Source organism: Nansenia antarctica (genome assembly GCF_963989245.1).
Source record: "Nansenia antarctica genome assembly, chromosome: 4".
In the NCBI taxonomy this organism is placed as follows: domain Eukaryota; kingdom Metazoa; phylum Chordata; class Actinopteri; order Argentiniformes; family Microstomatidae; genus Nansenia; species Nansenia antarctica.
The window spans coordinates 13,131,797-13,154,296 of record NC_137689.1 but is presented as its reverse complement, the minus strand read 5'-3'; the positions used below and the strand labels follow the sequence as shown (position 1 = coordinate 13,154,296).

General features: G+C 42.5%; 4 protein-coding genes across 4 annotated transcripts in view; 3 read left to right on the top strand and 1 right to left on the bottom strand.

The window, feature by feature from the left end:
- Positions 1-294, top strand: part of cbfa2t3 (CBFA2/RUNX1 partner transcriptional co-repressor 3) — a gene marked incomplete at its 3' end in the record, with an annotated part of 19,314 nt that extends 19,020 nt beyond the window's left edge. The window contains 1 exon segment of the mRNA XM_080528335.1: positions 1-294. This exon segment is cut by the window's left edge and continues 75 nt beyond it. Coding sequence (XP_080384461.1) covers positions 1-294 — 294 coding nt within the window.
- An 8,044-nt stretch (positions 295-8,338) lies between these two features.
- Positions 8,339-10,920, top strand: pabpn1l (PABPN1 like, cytoplasmic; the record flags this gene model as incomplete). The annotated part of the gene is made up of 6 exons (XM_080529048.1): positions 8,339-8,413; positions 9,131-9,254; positions 9,689-9,756; positions 9,866-9,972; positions 10,317-10,404; positions 10,600-10,920. The coding sequence occupies 6 exons, from the start codon at positions 8,339-8,341 to the stop codon at positions 10,918-10,920; spliced, it is 783 nt and encodes a 260-aa protein (XP_080385174.1).
- Positions 10,921-11,650: 730 nt separating this feature from the next.
- On the bottom strand, positions 11,651-14,638 carry trappc2l (trafficking protein particle complex subunit 2L). Its single transcript, XM_080528730.1, has 5 exons — positions 14,599-14,638; positions 13,617-13,789; positions 12,103-12,190; positions 11,887-11,966; positions 11,651-11,801 (listed from the first exon to the last, which is right to left on the bottom strand). The coding sequence occupies exons 1-5, from the start codon at positions 14,629-14,631 to the stop codon at positions 11,756-11,758; spliced, it is 420 nt and encodes a 139-aa protein (XP_080384856.1). The 5' UTR covers positions 14,632-14,638; the 3' UTR covers positions 11,651-11,755.
- Positions 14,639-16,535: 1,897 nt separating this feature from the next.
- galns (galactosamine (N-acetyl)-6-sulfatase) overlaps positions 16,536-22,500 on the top strand; it is a 22,785-nt gene continuing 16,820 nt past the window's right edge. Inside the window, exons 1-8 of the mRNA XM_080529974.1 lie at positions 16,536-16,596; positions 16,996-17,119; positions 18,428-18,502; positions 18,657-18,759; positions 18,891-19,034; positions 19,897-19,963; positions 20,165-20,292; positions 21,912-22,051. Coding sequence (XP_080386100.1) covers positions 16,582-16,596; positions 16,996-17,119; positions 18,428-18,502; positions 18,657-18,759; positions 18,891-19,034; positions 19,897-19,963; positions 20,165-20,292; positions 21,912-22,051 — 796 coding nt within the window. The 5' untranslated portion in view covers positions 16,536-16,581. The remainder of the gene's footprint in view (positions 16,597-16,995; positions 17,120-18,427; positions 18,503-18,656; positions 18,760-18,890; positions 19,035-19,896; positions 19,964-20,164; positions 20,293-21,911; positions 22,052-22,500) is intronic.

Below are 22,500 nucleotides of genomic sequence, written 5' to 3'. Positions count from 1 at the left end.
TGCCAGCACAAGGACTGGGAGAAGCACCACCACGTCTGTGGCCAAGGCATGCAGGGTCTCCCTGGGAGCAGCGGTGTCCCGTCCTCATCCACCACCTCCAGCGCACCCCCGACCCACTCAGAGGGAAACCCCCCAGGACCCCTGTCTCTACCTGGGCAGACGAGCGTCGGAGGCGGCGGTGGGGGGGGCGGCAGCATCTCCGGCAGCCCTAAGGAGGTTAGCTCCAGCTCCAACAGTGCCTCACGCTCCACCACCCCGGCTACGCCCGCGCTGCTGGACGCCACCTCCCGCTGACCCCTCCCCTAACCAAGCCCCCCCCCCGAGCCCACCCCCAGCCCAGTCACGCCCACTGATGCTACAGCAGCACCCTCCATCCAAAAAATGAACTGAGGAATCTCCGATCACACTGCACCCCCCTCCTCTCTCTCTCTCTGAACTTGCATCTGTAGTGCTACCGGTCTGTAAACTACTGCGCGCACTACTTCTTAGCTACCTGACGGCCTAGTTTTCTCGACTCCTAAACCTCAAAAAAAGACCTTTTCTGTCTCTCCGCCACACAGACTTTCTCTCTTTCACACATATTTTGTGCATACAGACACAACAAGTCAAAGGGTCCCCTGTAGTGACGAGCATGGCCAGGGCTTACTTTACTGAACGCTAAACAATAACGTAGAAGCTTTTTCCATTTCTGTTACAGAAATGGTCTGGTCCATTTCGGTAAGAGAAATTGAAAATGCTTCCGCATTATTGTGATGGTTGAACTCTTATAATGTTGAGTTGAGTAGATGCTTTGTTATATGCCTGACCAACAAGTGGCCTCGGTAATTTAAGCCTGGTTAAATGCTGTACTGTGTATGTAAGGGGCTTGCATGAGACCCAAGACACTTATTGTGGTAAAACAATAGGGAACCGATATCTGAATTGAGCACTTGGACAGGATTTCCCTTTAAACGCAGCAGTGGGAGAATGCTTAACCCTCAGCATGTGCACTACCAGTCCAGACCTCTAGGAGAAATGTGTCTCATGGAACAGGTTCCTCTGTGTATCGGGCCCTGGAAATGTCCCAACCAGTGTTCCCTTCCTATGGAGACAGACAAGGGTCAAGATACCTCTCTTCTGACAGAGGGGAGAAGGGGACCCACTCTATGGTGCGATTTGTTCCTCAGAAACTCTTCCACAATACGGCTAATTATTTATCTGATGTTTCTTTTTTTGGCTTTAAGGAAAATAAAGAATAGTCCAAATATTCTGAATGAATAATAATGATAATAGTGAAAGAAATAAACCTGTTAACTACCTTGCTAGCGAGCCAAGAAAATCTACACCGGACTCACCTCTCTGGACCGATGTGAACCCAAATGAATTCAAAGACGGAAAAAAAAAAACTGAAAAAAAAAAAACTTGATCCAAACCTTTTTATGACACTGCCAAAGTTACTAAGAGACAAGTAGAAGCACTCATCTTGTAACCAAACGCAAAGCAACTTCACCTCCTCAGCAGCAAAGCCAGCCCTGAGAGCTACAGGCTGTAAGAGCTGCAACAGGACACAGACATGACAAAAAAAAACAACAACAAAAAACTATATTGAGTGCACTGTAGCTGGCCTCTCACAGCCTGAAAAGACTCACAGTGATGTCCTAGAGAACCCCAGGTTGAATTTTTGGAAGGAGCCTACCACAAGGACAATTGTATGGGATGGATAAGCCTCCGAATAAGACAGTGATTTATGAGGAAGGCAATGGAAGAGGGGGAAAGAAACAGCTATTTGGCCTCAAACAGAAGAAGGAACGGCATTGGAACTGCCAAAAAAAGAAACCTCAAAAGAATTACAAACCCTGTCCAAGAAAGCATTGTACAGAACAGACTGGAGAAGACTTTTGTTCCTAATTGTTTTTTGTTTTGTTTGTTTTTTGTTCTAAGCTCTTTGAAGAGGATACATTTCAATGGGTTGTACCGTTTCACTCTCCCTCCTTTTCCAAAGCATGACAAACTGACTGAGGGTGAGCCCCCTGGACGGTCTAGACTCGGTTCTCTTCTCTCTCTCTCTTTCTACCTCCCCCCATTCTCCTGTATGTTCCTCCCTGTAATTCTTTACACCCCCCCCCCACACACACACACACCAACCCCTCACCCCCACCCCCCCAGTCAACCTGCCCCCCACCCCACCCTTTGGAACTAACCTTTAAGCAGAAATCTGGGAAGGGATCAAACCTGCTTGTAGATATAATTCCTGTTTTTGTTTCTCAAAAATGTCTCTTGTCTCTGAAGTCCACCTGTGCTGCCTGTGTGCGTATCCAGAAAGAGGGACTTTTCTTTTCATTTTTTTTCCTCCTTTAAGTTTGGGCTGAACATTTGATGACGCAGGAGCAAAGACACTCTAGGAGAGCAAGCCCCATGTTGTACTTATTGTACTGTTGTATCTATATCAATGAAAAGAAAACTCCTCTTGTAGAATATTTTATATTGCTCGCATTGTAAGACAGTGAGAGGACAGAGGTGCAATATGAAGAGAATTCAGCTACTGAATGGAACCTCAGCAACTTCCCATAGGGTGTCATATAATATAGATACATATAAATATATTTAAAGATAACATCAGTAACTTAATGTGAATGTACATAGTATTTAAAGAGGTCCAAAAATGTGTTTGCCAAATAACAGAAACCTTTAAAGTATAATGTCCAGAATATGATTTCTTTCCCGTTCATTCTTTCTTTTTCAATCAACATAATTGTCCTTCCTCATAGAAAGCCTTCATTTCTACCAGATTCATAAGAAGGTGTCAAGTGTGTAAATCTCAAAAAGAAGTCAAGGGGGAGGCTGGTAGTGGCTGTGATTTCTTATAGTCACAGTTCTGCTAGTTCGCTCGTAGAGGTGAAAGCAGGTTGATAGGCTGGCATACACCACTGACCCCCACCATTGACACCCTACAAAAGCAGAATAGTGATACATTCAGCACTGATTGGTGATAGATAGATAATTAGATAGATAAATTGATAGATAGATAGGTACTTTATTGAACCCTGAGGCGAAATTAAGGCGTTACAGCTGCTCACATCACAAACAACAACAAAATAAAGTGACAATAGAATAATAGAATAAAATAGACATCTGAAACATTATATACAGTAAGAACAGTCCAGTATGATTTAACATCCCCCAGCCTGACTCATCAAGCTAGCCGGAGGAGGAGTTGTACAGTCTTATTGCGGCAGGCAGAAAAGATCTCCTATAGCGCTGCTTAGTGCACCGTGGCTGTAATAACCTGTTTTCTAAAGCAGCTTCTCTGCTCTGCCACAGTGCCATGTAGGGGTTGGGAGGGATTGTCCGTGATGGCCTGGAGTTTGGTCTTCATCCTCCTATTGGCCACCTCCTCCACTGTGTCCAGGGTGACACAGAGGACAGAACCAGCTTTCCTAATAAGCTTGTTCAGCCTCTTGTTGTCACCTTGATACTGGCCCCCCCAACATACCACCACATACAGCACTGCTGACTGGTAGAACATGTTCAGCAGAGTCCTGCACACGCCAAAGGACCTGAGCCTCCTCAGGAGATAAAGCCGGCTCTGGCCCCTCTTGTACAGGACGTCTGTGTTGGTAACCATAATCATCTCCTCATATATTTCCCACACATTTCGATGCGGCCTCTCGCACATAGATTCAAATGGGGGACAAGCACTAGGCTACGTTACTCTACTCTGGACTTTTGGATTTGAAACTAACAACCTGTGGCTAGTAGTAGTACCCTTATCTAGTAGGTTATTTTGATTCGATGAGTGTGAAACATTGCCATCCATTGGGCTAAAGTGCCACTGCAATGTTCCACCTTCCACAATAGCCAAACAATGAGCCTCGCTGCAGTGGATCAGATATATACCACTGTGAAGCTAGAATGAAGCTTAAAACTGATACTGTCCAAGCCTAATTTTCTGTACACTTCCCTAAGACTAGTTTATGATACAGTCTTGGTTTAGTTATTTGTTCTCATGAAGGACTAGGATTCTTGTTGGGCAAAGGTTTTCCATCACAAACACAAAGACTAACAAGGAGGAACACAATCTCTACACGTGTTCCGTTTACACGTTGTCTAAAGGTGCTCCAATAATGTCATAAGCTGTCCTGTAAATTAAACATATAAGCTCAAATGGCATTCATAGGATTTCATTTAGGGTCTCTTACAGCCATGCTCAAATTGATAAAATTATAATTCACAATAAATTGGCCACATACCTCTAAAATGGACCAAACTTGAAGGATCTTTTGTGTTTTCCTTTTGTACTGTTAAAAGTATAATCAGCCAGCCTCTTCCACATTTAAAACCTAGAGTGACATATTGATGAACAATTGGAGGTTAGTTCAAATTGACGGCTTGTTTAATTAATCACTTAATGTACATGATCTATTTTCCTACGTCAGTATCAAAGGTAATATGTACAGTACATCTTTCAAATGTCATAAGCCGTGAGGTACCCTGCACCCCTCTGTATAATGTCTGTCGTTTCATGTTAACTACAGATTGAACTGACTTCTGGTCCTTTCTCCTACTGTAACTTGTACTTCAGCATCCCCTCTTGACCCCTGACCCCTGACCCCTCCACCTCACAAGCTACCTCCTGTGACAGTACAGAAAACCACCAAGGTCACTGGATACGCTTTGAAAGCAGGGTTGTATAGGATTCGAATACAGGTTCTCTGGTTCAAATCCCCCCGGTTACGCAAACTCACACACACAGAGTGAAAGAGATCTGAAAGGAATTGTCATCACTGCCCACTTTATAATAACATGTATATTTTCACGCCTCACTGACCTCAATCGATCACAAACAGTCATCAGTTGAGGCACATTCAAGTGGTGTTATATATGTCTTCAGAGTCCTGCCACTCTGCTACACACTGTGTCCAGTGTTAAATGTGAATTCTTCCATAACACAGCTGAACTTAAAAAAAAAAAAAAAAACATTACATGCCATTTGTAGTCCAAAACAAATAAAAGCACAGACCAAAGTATTTCTGCATGGCTGTAGATGTTGACATTGTAAGACCAGAAGAGATGAGGCTTGAGGCCAACTATACCAGTAAACCAAAGGGTCTGAAATAAACTCACACTCAAAGCACAAGAGAAAAACAAAACACCTGGTGCATATACAGTATGCCAGGGTGGAGATTTGTAGATTATTCATTCAAGCAATCAAAGCGCTTGGTTCTACATGTCTAATACCTCTGATAAGACTACAGGAACATCTCCTTCATAAAACCTAATGACTGCTTTGAGTGTTCTTACAAAGCCTTGCTCGTGGATGGAATAAATGCATGGTGTGTTTGTCTGTGTGTGTGTGTGTGTGTGTGTGTGTGTGTGTGTGTGTGTGTATGTGTGCGTGCGTGTGTGCGTGAGCGTGTGCGTGTGTGTGTGCGTGGGTGGGTGGGTCCATGCGTGCATGCGCATGCTAGTTTTTGTCTTCTCCTTTCATAATTTCTCTGTACAAACTACTTGAACCTTCAGAGCTTTAATGAAACAACTTAGGCAGTGAAATGGCAGAGAAATTTTAAAAGTAATGTAGCAGTGTGATGTTTTCTGCACTGAGAGGAAAAGAGTTAACTCAACATGATACACGACACTAGGCCATGATGACAATTCAACACTCAACATCTTTTGTACCCTGTGTGTGCTTTGCTAATCTGGAAATCAACCCTGAAAACACAATACTGTACGTACAGTAAATAGTCATAGATTTTACACTACCGGTGATCCCTCGTTTACTGACCAAAATCCAATCAAAAACACAGAAGAAATATTTTTAACACCCATCTTTATCTCTGTCTTTCTATGCTGTCTTTCTAAAGGTCATCATTAGGCCACTTGCTCTCCGAGTGGTTCTGGGAAGGGGTTTATGTGATGGTATATCATGTTCTGTAGCCAGAGAAGATAGCTCAGTGGTTACTTTGCTGGGTACCTGTTGTGTGGGACACTGTGGAGGAGTTCATTCATTCATTCTAATGTCCTTGGTTACTTTGGTTATGAGTACATCGGGTCAAAGGTCAGTTTAATGTTCTCACAGTGGTATGGGCTCTGAGGAAGGTTTCCTATTCTGGACAGGATAAGAAGAACACCGTTGTGCAGAAGAGTGTTCTGTTTCATTCATTACTGCTCTGTTCTGTGTCGTCATTGGGGAAAAAGAGCATAAGGACTTTGTTATAAAAAACCATGCCTCTCCTCCTTCTGGCATTTACCCACACAGACGTCCCCTTTATTATATGTTTTTCAATGGCAAATACTACACACAGTCATTGGCCTCTCTCCCTAACCATTTAGCGTCATTCTACCGATGGAGTTTTGTGGTTTCTCTGATTTTGTGATGCTTTGCCCTGTGAAGCCCGCACTGATACAATAAAGCTGAAATGGCAAAAGAGGATACAGCACTTGGTTTCCCAAAAAGCCATGGTAGGGATTGTTGTGTTTTTTTACATTATTACTTCGAGACAAACAAAGGCTTGGTTTTATATGTGTAGGGAAGCATTATATACTGTATTGTGCAATACATTATTACAGAAAAAATATATGTTTCTGTAGGAAAGGTTGGCGCTTTGAAGAAAATGATTTTTCTTTCCTCTTTAAGGGTCCTGTTACCATTCTTTAGATGAAGTGAACTGTGCCAGAAGAATTTAATTCTGATTTTTATTTATTTCTTGCATGCTTTCTACCCCTTTTGCTATTCCCCTTCTTTAACTGTGCGCTATGTTGGATGTGTGAAGCTGTAAACATTCTAATTCAGGTTATTGTCTGTGTTGAGCTATGTAACTGTGTAATTAAAAATGAAATGAAATATTTATTTTTCTCATGTCTCCTGATTTAAGATTCCTTATGTCAGTATCCTCAAATTGTTCTGCAGTTTTCAGATGTATAAACTAAGCTGCAAGTTGTGCATTCTATAAGATTGTACGCCATGCAGCAAATGCACCCCATGGCTTTTTCCACATGCAATTAAAGAGATATAGTTCATTCTAAAAGGACATTTCTGTGATTAACCACATACTATCACTCTAGGCCCATAATAAGTCCTTTTCTTGTCTGGTTTATTGACAGGAGTGAAGGTATGTGGTATCTGAATGAGAGCGGCATTTTCAAGACTTAAAGTTATACATTTGTTTACAGAATCTCATATTACAACAAACAATTATGGAGTAATATATGTTGTGATGTGGTGTTCGTGAAAAGTATGTTTCATTGTCATATCCCAAATCAACAGGTATTTCATTATTATAAGAGACTGGCTTTCAAATCCGTAAACGAGGTAGGCCCTAACAGAAAAAGCATATTGGTGACAGTCAGATAACATAACACTGCTTAATCAATGAAACATTCGTGTGACTTTGATTCAGTCTTTAAAACCAAAAACGTAGATGAACCATTGCAATAAGCAGTAGTCTGAAAACAAACAGATCGCACACATGTTCTGTAATCACTTTCACAGGTAAGGCAACAACGCACTGTCTGCTTTGTTTTAATTTGTTTTTATTCATAACCATAAGGATTCATCCCAACACATGAATGCATTGTCTGCATACACAATTATCCATCAGATGATTCTCATAATTTGCCCATGCTGAGATATTGTCATCAATATTTTTATTTCATCAACTATTTTCATTGGACATCGAGGTGAGGAAAAAATAGGATAGTAGCCTATTAATGCAAATAAAATGAGAACATTTCGTGAGTTTAGAATGATAAGGTTCTATCTCCGTTTAGGGCAGTTCAGAGATATTGAGCGTCAAAGTTGTGACATTACATTATGTTTTGTGAGATGGAACCTTTGTATTTTATTAATTACTAACTAAAAGATGTCAACATTTTAAAAATAACACCACATAGGCATTAATAAACACCTAATGGATCAGATTATGTAAAAAACTAAATTTTGACAAAAATTGAGATAGAACCTTATTAACCTAACGTCACGATTTGGAGAAATAGGTTTCATGTCATGGAGCTAATATCAATTAAAGGACGAGCCTTTTAAGCCATGTGATGTCGCCCACACAGGTGATTCTGATGAATCTCGACCCTCGTCATTTAGGATCCAATCCTTGATTCCAGGAGAGATTCGATCATAGTTTTCATTCACTTGGAAGCCTCGTTCGAGTGATCTGAGCGATCTAGAACGTATCTGAGCGATCTAGAACGTCTACTGGACACATACATCGCAGAGAAGTGTGCTTAGTAATACGCTTATACCTTAAGAATCGCATTTGATTGCGAACAAACAATTGTGGGACTGGCCGTTTTTATAAGAGCCAGGCGAGGGATCGGGCATGGTTTTGGAGCCTGCTGAGCTCTGAATATGGCGGAGAGAAGACCGGAGGCACTCGGCTACCTAGGAGGCGAGCTCACCGGGGAACATTACACCCAGGACACGGTACGTAAGGCAACATTAATCTGTTTGCATTAGCTTGTCTTGCAAAACCGTGCGTTCTCAGAGGCAGATCGGATGTCTTTTTATTTGATTTTTTAAAATCTTGCGTCAGGGTGGTCGATGCTTTACAGTATGCGTTGTGTATGCATATTAGATCACTGCCTGCTCTCCATTCCCTATACAAATAATAATCCATGAAATTATGTTTTATGCCTAGCCTAGCTCTCTCAAGACATCCATATTACTTGATATGTGTGATTGCTTGGATCGTGACAAGCCTCCATGCACGACACGTCTGCGAATGTATGGCATATTATCGTAGGTCTGAATTGAATCCTGAAACAGTAACCTACCAAACAGCTGTTCAAGTAGAGCTCGGCTACTAACATTCGAGGCCCATTTATTCAAACTGCCAACAATAATGAATGAACGACTGGCTGCATTTTATGAGCATTTTAAAATGTGCAGTTATCCACTGGATACAATAAAAATGCTTAAGAATCAAGGATAGGCTATACAAAAAAACAAAGTCAACTGACTTATATTCTATTATGGTCCCCTCACTTCCAATGTAGTCCTTCTACATCAACCCACATGGACTAAATCATGGTGTTTGTTGATGTGAGAGTCTCACAGTACCGCTGCATTGGTCCACTTACCATTCCCAAATGACATGCATGCGTGCTTCTGATGTCTTGGCTTTTCTATAACCCCTTCCAGGAGCTTGAAGCCATCAAAGCCCGAGTGATGGAGATGGAGATGGAGGAGGAGGCGGAGAGGCTGAGGGAGGTGCAGTATGAGGCGGAGAGACAGGTCCTGTGTAGCAGCGGCGACCCTCAGGCAGGTGAGCTCCTGCCCCAGCTCCTGTTCTGTTCAGCAGAATCGCCAGCTGGCCCACACCTGAGCCCATCTGCTGAGGCCGGGGGGAGGGGGAGGGGGGGGCAGCAGGGCCACGCTGACGCTCACATGTGCTTCATCACTGCCCAATGAAAGGAGCAGTGAGCTGCAGTGAGCCGCAGCCTTCCAGAAGGGCCCCCCTCATTGCCCCCAAGGCCATCCTCCATCTTTGCCAGGGCCTTCCCTGTGTAGGAATGGAGCTCGCTTTGTCCCTTTCTAGTATGTCTTGGGAAGAGATCAAATACTTATTAATAAAAGATACTCATTTCAAATGATTATAATAACATTCTGTAAAGACTTGTATTCTTTTCCGTCATGTATGTATGAATGATGGTGATTTTTAAATGTAATTAAATTGTTATCTTCTGTTCACAACGCAAGGATCGTTCTATGCACCAAGCCAGGAGGAGAGGATAGACGCAGACAACCGCTCAGTCTACGTGGGAAATGTAAGCCACTTCCATGAATATCTCCATGAGAAATTGATGCAATAATCACATGCACCTCTTAGGACGGCTCATGCAATCTCCTGATACGACGCTGTCTTGAAACAAACAGGTGGACTACGGTGCAACTGCAGATGAGCTGGAGATTCATTTCAATGGCTGTGGTCCTGTGAACAGAGTAACCATACTTTGTGACCGATTCTCTGGCCATCCAAAAGGGTAAGTTGAACTTTTGGGCCCTGTCCTTTACCCTAGACATTCATTAGGTATAAGCGTTGTGGTAAATAGCTCCACCTTGCTCACTAATGGGCTTGGTGGAATGTCCACCATCTTGCTTATATCTACCTAATTCTTTCAGATTTACACAAGCGCATAGGAAGGGAGTAGGGACTGGTGGTTACTTCTGAATAGAGAACCATGGCATTGTTTGGGCCTGTCAACGCAAGATCTCCATTGAACATGGTTTATGAGTCATTTAGTATGTTTCTCGTACCAAATTATCCAATGACCTATGAACAATTTCAGTGTATGCTATTGTCTAAGGTGAGTCCTCTCTCCCTCAGTTTTGCATACATAGAGTTCTCTGATAGGGACTCAGTACTGACTGCCATGGGCTTGGATGAGACTCTGTTCAGAGGCAGAGTCATAAAGGTGAGTAGGATGGGAAAACTATGGCAGGTCATTTCTAGTCATTTTGGCCATTCTAAATACTGTATTACACCATCTCAAAACTCAGTGGGAGCAGTCTACTCATGACGTGCAAACATAATTTGAATGGATTTTTTGGACTACAATATCTTCCAATGTGGGTCTTTCGGTGGCATCTCTGTGACCTCTGAACTGCAGGTGATGCCTAAAAGGACCAACATGCCAGGAATCAGCACCACAGACAGGGGGAGGAGCCAGAGAGGTGGACGGTCCCGGGGCAGAGGTTTCCGCCCGCCCCCCAGATACAACAACGGCTTTTATCAAGGCAGGTCCCGCTTCTATCCGGCCAGGTCCATAGTGCCTCACCCTTACAGTCCTCAGACCATGAAGAGACAGTGGGGACCCCCGGAGTACCGGGGGCAGGTCCCCAAACGCCACTCTTGTCTCCTCCTCATAACCCCGCCGTCTGGTGACTCTGGGCCAGAGCCCGGTGGACAGCTGTACCTGCAGCAACGGTGAGCTTGCTCCCGTCCAGACGTCCGGCTTCAAGTTTCTGTTTTATACCAACATGGAATGGCAATTTCAGGACTATTGAGTCTAACTATCACTGAGTTTCATGCAGAATATTCCATGCTGCATTTAAAGGGCAAAATTAGAGAGGAAAGCACAGAGGTACTGATTTCAACCATGTCTTTGAATTAGTTCATATACAGTAGGACCATGTCAGCCTTGATTTAAAGAAGTTGGTGCACCTTAACCAAAACAAGTCAAATGTTTGGCTCTGATTGTATGGGAACCTTAAGAGCCCACCCAGCCTTGGTCTGCTCTTTCTTTACTAATACATGTTAAAAGATTGTGCCTACAGTACATGGTATGTTTTGTTTTTAATTTCCAGTCACAATTGTCAGAGTAATGCAATTTAGATTTATTCTTTATCCCAAGAACTCTGCTCATATTTTTTTGGCAGATGGAGTCACTGAGGCTGTGAATAGGTGTGATTATCAGACACTGAACATAGGGGCTTCAGTGTCTCGGGATTCTGTTTATTTTGTAAGTACCCATCCTGGCGTGCTGAGGGAGCACTTAAAGTAATTGTGAGAGATTTTGTTTCTGTATACTTGAAGAAAAATATGGTTAATGTTGATATTGTTATATATAATTACTTAAATAAATAAATGTATCAATTCTTTCCGTTTGGTGAAGTGCTTAATTCGACAAATGAGACAAGTCAATCCAGACTGATGGGACATAGCTTTAGTTTATTACAGTTATCATACACGCACCACACCAGAGGCAACATGTAAAGCAAAAGGTTTCAAGGTATTATGTACAAAGGTTGAGGAGTAGGACAATATCAGCAAGCTTGCACCATCATTGCAGAAACCATGCCATCGAAAGCCCTGTAGAGAAATGACACAGTCAGAAAATGAACAGTAATACTGTAGTGAGATCGAAACACTACAAATTCTCTCACATGTAACTCACTTGGACTGAATGGCGTCTCCAGGATTATAGAACGGGTTGCACATCACATCAGTAAATGAGTTGTGTAGCTTTCTAAACATCTACAGGACAAAAATAATGAGTGTTAACTAGGAGTCAAGTAGTTTCAGAAACATGGAAGAATGCTGATCGTAAAGATCCTGTCTTCCACTGCTTCATGTTTATCGAGAACCATATATGGGTAGGACTTAAACATACACTTCTTATCTCGTTATCCCGTAAAGATGTGTTCGATGAGTCCACGACAATGACAAACTTCACCTTGGAGTTGGTCACGTAACCATATCTTGTATACAAGTCAAGGAGTTATTCAACATGCATAACATTCACTTTTCATAATTCTACAATATGCATCTGATGATCATGTTTTTGATGATTTGTTGAATCAGGGTTTTAGTTAGGGGGATTTACACATGACAGGGCTGACCCGAAATGTCCTGTTATGGCAGATGTGTACTTTTCACATTACAGCAGCTATGGTGTATGTGTAACCAGCCCAGTACAGCCTTGGCTCAGTTTGGTTAGGCTCTGTAGTGTGATCAGGGACAGAAGGCTGCATACACTGCAGTCCTCCAGGGTGAAGAGTCCTGCTTTACATGACGGTAGTATAAAGACAATTTGTGTACAGTCAACTCCTGATAAATGCATTCGGATTACTCTGACTGTACACTAAACCGGAGCATGCCCAACACCCAGAGCAATACAATATGTGACACAGTCTGGTGAAAAGCTCTGCATGTCGGCAATTCTCAAGTCGTGCCAATGACCGTTTTTTTGCATATTCCGAAAGTTGAAGTGTTGAACAGCCCGCTCAATATAACAAACAACAGTTTTAGGATCACTAAATACTAAATCATTTGTGAATTGGATTCACTAGTCTGCTGTAGAATACTGGGTAAGGGATGTAAACAAACGTACATTTTAGGATGTGTTCAAAAGCAAGGACTGTGTGATCATATAATTATGTGTAGTTATGTGTTTTTAGCATGTTAATGTTCTATCAGCATGTTGTGATGTGCTAAACATGCAGTTAGATGTTCATCGCGATGTTCCAGCTACTTTGCGTGTGCTTTGATTCAGAGTGAGTTTCTCTGGTATTTGGTTTGAGGGGTACCAACATTCAAAGGATATCTTCAACCATTTATTAAAATTGAAATAAACAGAAATACCTCATGTACATAAGTATTCAGACCCTTTCTAATGACACTCTTAGTGGTGTAGTGGTGGTCTAGTGGATAGTGAGTTGGACTTGTGATCGGAAGGTTGTGAGTTCAAATCCCGCCTGAAACCACACCACTACTAGTGTGCCCTCAGTTACTCCAGGGGGAATGTCCCTGTAATTCGTAATTGTAAGTCGCTTTGGATTAAAAGCGTCTGCTAAATGGCAAAATTAAATTAAAATGAGCTAAAATGCAAACATGTCATCAACAAAATCACTAAGTTGAATAGAGTCCATCTTAATGCAAGGATAATAGTTCATGTCATTTTGGATTCAATATCTTTGTTTTTGTAGGGTCTGATTTGCATAGGAATCAATCACACACTGTGTGGATCACAATGTTATCTTTTTGTATATAGGCCTATATATATATTTATTTTTTCGGAGAAAAGCGCTTTTGAAATAAATCTATTATTATGATCATTGTTATTGCTGTACAGTAGTTCTACCTAATTGTGGGACATAAACAAGTTGCCTCTTAGGGAAAGGATACACTTTGTAGTCCTCGGTGGGGTAGAGCAGTCCCAGGTAGAGTTCCCTCTGGTCGGCCATGGCTTTACCCACCGCTGAGATCTTCTCCTCCACCACATCCAGAGAGGTGTGCACTGTGTAATGGAACTTCAGCTCATTCTGGGTGGGTACACTTCGAATGTACAGGGGATAATTCTGTGACAGAAGAAAAATGCAAAAGTAAGTTAGCCTACCTCGGTTTATATTGACACCCAAATTCATCATATACTTCAGAGATATAGGGAATAATTCTGACGGGAACATTGGATGAATAAAAACTACAACCTTGTATTGCATAACATGTAGTAGCTCACAAAGATGCTTATCATCAAATACATGTCTACTCTGAACAGGGCTGCCAAGTCTCACGCAATCCAGAAACTTGGCAGCCCTGACTCTGAAGCAGTGTAGGCTACTTCAATTGGGGTCCTGGACAGCCTGTGTGCAGCTTGCTGTTCATACCAGTGCAGCAAGAACAGTACATTAACTACAGCGAACACATCAGACTCTACAAGGGCTTGATTAGCCTATAGTTTAGTATAGTATAGAAACTATACTATCGTGGTAACGATGGGCTAGAATACAAGTCTGATCATATTCTAGACAGGGTCTCTCCAGAGACAGTGCTAGCTTCATGTTCTTGCAATGTATCCATTGGATGGATAGCAAGAAATGGCTAGCAATAATTTGACAAGCTATATTAATTTACATCTATTATTAGCAGAACTAACTCTAGAACAAAATGGTTAGTTCAAAAAAGCTAAATAGATCATCACAACAAGCTAGTGTGTGTGTAGTGAGCTTTTCTAACAACATTAACATCTGGACTACGTAACCAAAGCTCTGAAAGCTTGCTGCCAGGCTTCTCAAATGATATGGCAGATCTGATCACACGAACAATACAATGACAGAGTGTACAACGAAAATGAAAAATATCAAAAACAGCATTGCTAAACATCCTTTACCTCTTTAGCGATGACAGCGATACACACCGCCATGTTGGACTTCTGGGGGGGTATTCCGTCAACGTCGCTAAAGGAAAATCCTGGCTTATTTTTGATAACTCTCGCGAGACTTATCAGAATGTGCCTGGATATTTTTTTTAGGAACTCTCGCGAGACTTGGTAGACTAAACCTGGATTTTCTTTTAGCGATGTTGATGGAATATACCCCTCTGGTCCTGTCTGGAGTCTAGTCACGTGACCACAGCTTTACCAACACCTTCTACGTCAGCACTCCGCAGTTCTCTCCCTCTCTCTCTTATTATAATGGTTTTAGCTACATCTTATTTATCAAATAACGGATCGAGTGTAAACACACGTATTCAAGCGCGTGTCTATGGAGGACCAAGTCTGTCAAAATGTGGAAAAGAATAAATAAATATAGAAACGTATTTCGTTATACTGTGTGTATTCATTCATTTATTTGTTCATACATTCATTTATGTGTCTATATATTTATTGTTAATTTTGACAGACTTGGTCCTCCATACGTGTCTACATTGGGCAGCAAGAATTGGCGCTTTTCCACTACGATGCAGACCTGGTGCCGACCTGGTGCTGACCTAGGTCTGCCCGCTTCGGTTCCCTTTTCCATTCGTCGGTCCGGGTCGCTTCAGTCCTAGGTCCCAGGTACCACATCCGAGCAGGGTCCCAGGGTCCCAGGTCCCAGGTCCCACACCGTTGATTGGTCAATGGACAATCGTCATCCCATGTCCCATCCCATATTATTTCTTCACAACCGCCATCTTGAAAATACCACATTCACTAGGAAAATGTCACTACATTTTCTGTAATAGCTTATTAATAAAGATTCGGAAAATTATGCTGACCATCGTATTATCTTAGTTTAATGTCATTTCAATGAATCATATAACTTTTATTTACAACAAGCACAACACAAAAATCGCTATTATGCACCGTGTTTGTCCGTGAATAACACCGGCTGTGGAGGTGGTAAAAAAAACACAATACTCCTTTGCTAACTTCACCATCTGTCTACGGTCATTTTGAGCCCTTAACCACCGCGCTGACACCCCGAGAAGTTATGCTTTTAACCGTAAACTCGATGAACCGGGAGTTCGCCAGCAGCCGTCCAGCCATTTTCACCATTCACTCATGAGTCAAATGCCGGTTTTAACAGGGAATTCGCTCCGCGCTGTGTCCACGGTGATAGGAGTGGATGATCGACTCCATTCAAAAACTTTTGAATTCCCTGGCTTCTCCTCTTTCCGGACACGTTTGAATTGTTATCCTAACCCCCGGTAAACCGAAGTTATTAACCCGCAAACGGCACCGTGTTTGTCTGTGAATAACACCGGCTGTGTCATGAGTCAAATTCCGGTAGATTCGCGTCTTGTCTGCGTTTCCCGATGATGATACTACAGTTCATAAAGCAGACAAGTGAAGGCAGTGGTTTTAAGGGTTCAAAAAACATGACTTTATTATGTGTACATAGCTTCCTCTCTCTCTTTCTCTTTCTCTCCCAAAAAATCACTGCTGTGTACACCCGGAAGCTTTTTGCCAGGCTGCGTGTGACGCGTAACTCCGCCTACTATCGACGACTCCTCCTACTAGTCCGGTTCGGTTTGTGTAATGGAAACAGAACAGATCAAAAGTGACCCGACCTGACCCGACCCGACCCGACCTGACCCGACCCGGGCCGGTCAATGGAAAAGCGGCTATCCCTTTCCCTGGCATAATGTTTTATGCGCAAGTTAGGCGCAACAGACGCTCTTGTCTTGAAAGCAAACACGTGACTTCTCCACACATTGGGATGCACTTCCTTGTTGTGTGTTGTCACATGACTCTCTTCCTCATTCTTGCTGTATTCTGCTTTCTGCCATGGACGCAGCCAGGTCCATTCAAACTTTGATATCGTTATGTTGTTTAATTTGTGGTCACTGGACAGAGAAGCTTCCAAACACGTTGACTCCAAACATTATCATCATGCTTATGGATGACGTAAGATCAAAGATGTTTCTGTTAAACTTGGCATGACACTGACTTGACATCTCACATGACGTTAGAATTATAAGGTTCTATCTCAATTTTTGTCAAAATTGAGTTTTTTACATCATCTGATCCATTAGGCGTTTATTAATGCCTGTGTGGTGTTGTTTTTAAAATGTTGACATTTTTGAGTTAGTAATTCATAAAATACAAAGGTTCCATCTCACAAAACATAATGGAATGTAAAAACTTTGACGCTCAATATCTCTGAACTACCCTAAACGGAGATAGAACCTTATCATTCTAAGCTCACGATCTCACATGACATCTCACTGTAGAACGTGTAGGTTTACGTCTGCTTGACATAATCATACGTACAGACAGTTAACCGTTTGTCTCTCTGAACTCTAGATGGGATGGGGAGACTTGGGGGTGTTTGGGCAGCCCTCCAAGGAGACCCCCAACCTGGACTCCATGGCTGCCCAGGGGATGTTGTTCCCCAACTTCTACGCTGCCAACCCCCTCTGTTCTCCATGTGAGTGTAGCAGAGGTGGTTTGACATGATGCTGTCATGACGGGTAGCCCAGTCTGAGCTCTGTCAACCCAAATGTCCCCACACACTGGGATGATGTCCTCTTGGTCTAATGGTAGACACTTGAGTGCCGGAGACCTGTGTCGAATTAAATGTATAACAGCCATGCATCCAATTTGAGTCGAAATTCTAATCCACTCGAATGTGTGAAATTACCCTAAAACTAAGTATAAAACACAATTTACACACAATCAATTATAAACAGTGAGAATCAAGATCCTGCCAGTGTGACAATAATGACAATCCAATAAGCGTGAGTCTGAGAAGAATAGTTACATTTCTCCAGGGAGAGGGATGTTGGTGTGAGATTGGTGGTACAGTAGGTGTTGGGATCATTCAAAAGCCTTTTGAAACAATTTGATGCATAAATCAGAACCCTGAGATGTGTGTGTGTCAGGAGGATAGAGGGTAGACCCTCATTATGCTAATTGAGATTATACACTATTGAAATATGCTAATTATACCTAATTTGGGAATTTGAATAAAACTTGTTATGCAAAAGGGATCTACCAATTTGTCCTCTTCTAATTAATATTTAAGCAAATAAGACTTAATCAATTACTTATCTCCAATATGTGTGATGTTGGTGCATCAAAGAAGCAGAGTGTGATACCTGGACACTGTATTTACAACACAGAAGGGGTATTAGAGAATCCAGACAGAGAGTAAATTAGAATTGTAATCAAAGGTTGAGATGATACATCACTTTTTAATCACGGAAACCAGAGTGAGCTTCTTTTTTTTATATGTAGACCTAACACAGAACACCAAAAGATGCAACATATATTTGAAGATTTTCTTGTACAATTACAGTACCTACATCACAATACCTTTTATACCTGAGTTAAGGAATTGGTAGGTATGTCTGCTTAAATATTTTATTTGAGACTAATAGTTTTCTCAAAAAACGAATTAATATGGTGTACCATGTACTTTAGCTGTTCATTAAGACAGTTTGGGGATATTTAGGTCCCTTATTTAAACATATTTCGTTTTGATACTATCACCATAGTATCAGCCCATTTATTCAGAAAATATGTCTAAAACACCTTAAAAACACACCAATCCAAATCCTATCACTCTCGTATTCTTCTCTGAGTTTTCTTCTATCGATTTCTTAAAGGCAGCGCTGTAAAAATAGGTGAATTGACCACAGCCAACTGCTACGTGGGAAATCAGGTCAATTTTGTTTTGAGTGTACTATAACACATTTGAAAGAGTGATGGTGTTTTTTATTCTGTTACCCTTTAGCCAGAGCGGCACTCCTGACTGGAAGATTGCCTGTTAGGAATGGATTCTATACCACCAATGGCCATGCCAGAAATGGTACAGTGTCTGTCTGTCTGTCTGTCTGCCTGTTTGCCTGTCTGTTTGTCTGTCTCTCTCTCTCTCTGCTGAATTACACTGATTTGATCTTAAGTTGGTATTTGTCTTACTCACACAAAACCATGTCACAATTCTAATGACCTGACCATTGCAGCCTACACACCTCAGGAGATTGTGGGTGGCATCTCAAAGGACGAGATTCTCCTACCGCAGTTGCTGAAGAAAAAGGGTTATGTTAACAAGATAGTCGGGAAGTGGTGAGCAGAATTTATTGTATTGTCATTTCTTCTCTCTCTCGGTTGATAAAGAAGTGGTGATCATGACGATGAGGTTCTAATGCCAGCATGTGTTTCCTCCTCTTCTTCATCTTCACTCTCCCTGGCTCTAGGCATCTTGGTCACAGGCCTCAGTACCTTCCGCTGGAGCACGGTTTTGATGAATGGTTCGGTGCTCCAAATTGCCACTTTGGCCCCTACAACAGTAGCGACAGGCCTAATGTCCCAGTATACAACAACTCTCAGATGGTGGGAAGGTAGTGTACACACACAAACAGCAACAGCACACAGCAAAAAGACTTCCCCTGTTAGGCTCGGCTGCCTCTGAGATGAGTTGAGAGAGTTTTTTCTCTCTTTTTTTTTTTTTTTCTCCTCTCTATACCAGCTGGGCTTTTGTATTCCATTTTCCGCCCATTTGTTTTCCCCAAAACAGCCATATGCGCATTCAGGGTCATTGGCGCTAGCAGGCGGGCGCTTTTTGCGCTTAGCCGTGGGTTTAATCAGCGTGGCGTACCTGGGCCTGGACAGACGCGCACACACACACCCAGGAGACGGCAGGTTGCGTTGGCGGTGTGCGAGGACACCTGGAACAGCCGGAGCATGAGAGAGAGAGAGAGAGACGGCGGCGCTGCTGCCTCTCTCCGCTCCACGCTTCAGCGGTACCTCATAACAGTCCCCCCCTGCTCTTCTGAGACTTAGTAAAATCTGCTTCTCTAAATTCCCTCCTAATCACAGCCTGGGAGGACGACGTGCTTCTCAAAGTCTGCTCTGTTTTTTTTTCGGGGAGGGTAAACTTATGTTTGAAAGCACAATTTAGAATCTCGGAATCTGCTCAGTGGTCATTTAAATTTGTGATGTATTCCCATTGATTCTTGAAGAATAGAACTAACAGATGCCCCATTATCCTATTGCAAATACTCTCTTATACTATCATAACCTGAAATATAAGGTTTTTATCACTCCATTGACTACAAACACAAGAAAGTAACAAACAATGTGTAGTCACAACAGTCACACTGTCAGTCCTTGCATTAGTGCTGTCTTTGAATTCATACCAAAACAAGTGTTGGTGTGGCTATATATTCTATATACTATATTAATTGGACATTTTCTTTCCAGATACTATGAGGAGTTTGGCATTAATAAGAAGACGGGGGAGTCGAACCTCACCCAGATCTACCTGGAGGTGCCTTTTCTTTTTTTTTCTTTTTAAAAATCCCTGCCCTTTATCTGTGACGGGTCAATGACCGTTGACCGTTCCTTTCTGATATGCATGTCTCTAGGGGGTCGTATCGTTCAAACATGTAGACACATGTAGACGTTAACATCCCTATACACTCGGGTCGGATTCAGAACTCAGCGTCTGATCTTCTATCTCCTCCTCCAGGAGGGCCTTGACTTCATCCTCCACCAAGCCACGGCCCGTCGGCCCTTCTTCCTCTACTGGGCCGCCGACGCCACTCACAGCCCGGTCTACGCTTCCAAACGCTTCCTGGGAAAGAGCCAGAGGGGCCGGTAAGATCACAGTCAACCAACCAACCAACCAACCAACCAACCCAACTTTATTTATATAGCACATTTCATACAGAAGTGTAATCCAATCACTACACATCCCGTCATGATCACAGCACACACAGCGCAGGCTGCTGTCTCTTCTAGACACACACCCTTTTATCTGACTGACAAGAGATGTGAACTTGTCAGAATACTCAGAGAGGAGGGTTCAGCTGTATTGTTTGTGTTTGGTTGGTGGCCCTGCATGTAGAACATTGGTGATCATGTTTTCTCCAACAGACACTTTTTTTTTTTATCAAGACATACAGTATGATTTCTATTTTCTTATGTATCTCTATGTTTTCCATACATACTCATTATATTTATATTTTAGAATCATGTTTTAGTCTTTGCATGCATTTATGGCATTTATTTAGCGCTATGTAAGTGTCTGTGTGTCTCTGAGTGAGTGAGTGTGTGCTGTGCAAGAGCTCTGCCTCGCAGCACTGTCAGTGTTGTGAAACTCATCTATTTGCATAAGCCACCAGGTCTACCAAGTGATCATCCATCTCCCATATCACACCTGGTAACGTGATAGGAATGACTCCCATTCACTTCCCAAACGGAAAACACCCCGTCGCTATAGGTTGACGTTTAAAATCAGAATTCAAAAGAGCATTTCTTAATGAGAGGGAAAACGTTCCTACTCCAGAGTATATTTGTCAATTAAATGTAGATTTTCACGCCTCTGTGGTGGTGGTGGTGGTGGTGAGGGAGAGGGATGTGTATAGCGTGCCTGGTCGCAGGTCACTTAGTATTCCTGTCAGACTCTGAATACCCAGGCCTCAGTAAGCAGGTATTTCTTCAGAATGCCAAATGAGCTTTTTGTTGACAGAAATGGATCAGACCTGGGAAGTATTAGCCAGGTGCCAGGGAGAGGTTGCTCATGCTAAGACAGAATGTTACTCCTTATTTATTTATTTATTTATTTATTTTTCTTTGAGAGGAAGAGGCTTTTAGAGGAGTGCAGTGTGTTGCTAAGTAATACCAAATGTTTCAGAGTAAATACCGATTGTATTTTTTAGGTGTTACTATGGTGATATCGTCTGCTTCTTCGACGATTGGGTTAATTAGCCCGCCCTACCTATCTGGAGATAGACCATTGTGAATTGTGATTGGACAGTTAGAGGGTTGTGAGGACTTGAGACTGGTCGGAATTCAAACAGTCAAACAGTCAAGTGCACTGCGGTGAAAGCACAGAAGCTCTTTTTCACACAACTTACGTACTTACTAGAGGTGCCTCAATAATCGACCAATACGAGAAAAGATACAACATTGTCATTCACTTTAATGTGGATCCTTTTATAGTAACACTCACCATATCAACAAAACATTCTAAACAATAATTACAACTATACATGATTTAAAAAAAATAAAAAAAATAATAGCTACCCCACATAGATAAACCTAACCCTAAAAAAAAGTAGAAAATGTTCTGATATGATCCCCTCATACACATGGACTCCTCCCTTTCATAATACCAGGTGTGTGAGTGAGCAGTAGTTTATGACAAGCGACATTGCTGCAGCAGATTCTGTTTAGAGTACAGGCATTGTGTTGTGCTTGATTGTGTTGTGCAGGTATGGGGACGCTGTGATGGAACTGGACTACAGTGTTGGACAGATCCTAGCCAGGCTGAGAACCCTGGGCATAGACGACAACACCTTTGTGTTCTTCACATCAGACAATGGGGCTGCAGTCATGTCAGGCCCAGAGCAAAGTAAGCTGCACTACACTGCACATACGTGCGCACACACACCTACACACACACCTATCTACACACCTACGTACTTACCTACACACCTACCTACACACACACACACACACACACACACACACCTATTTTTATTTTTTTCCAGATTTTATCCCTTTTTCACCCCAATTTGGTATCCAATTGAACCCAACCTATTATCCAATTATCCCCTGCCTATTGCGTAGGATCCGCCGCACGACCCCGTGGCCGGCAGCCCCAGAGGAGATCGCCAGGCAGACTAGCTGACTGGCTCCTCGAGCCCGACACCGTTACTCCAGCACCAGACGGGGGCGGTGTTGCGCGACGGATCCTTGTCCGGAAATAGTCCTATACCCCCCTTTGGGAGCGGCCGCTCAATATGCCGCTCCCTGTGTGCCCCGGCCATATCCGGGTCTGGCGAGACCGGGATTCGATCC

Coding starts and splice junctions, on each gene's coding strand:
- trappc2l (XM_080528730.1), bottom strand. CDS start 14,631: ATGGCGGTGTGTATCGCTGTCATCGCTAAAGAG. Junction 13,790..14,598: donor TCGCTGTCATCGCTAAAGAG/GTAAAGGATGTT, acceptor CTTCTGTCACAG/AATTATCCCCTGTACATTCG. Junction 11,802..11,886: donor GGAGACGCCATTCAGTCCAA/GTGAGTTACATG, acceptor ATTTCTCTACAG/GGCTTTCGATGGCATGGTTT.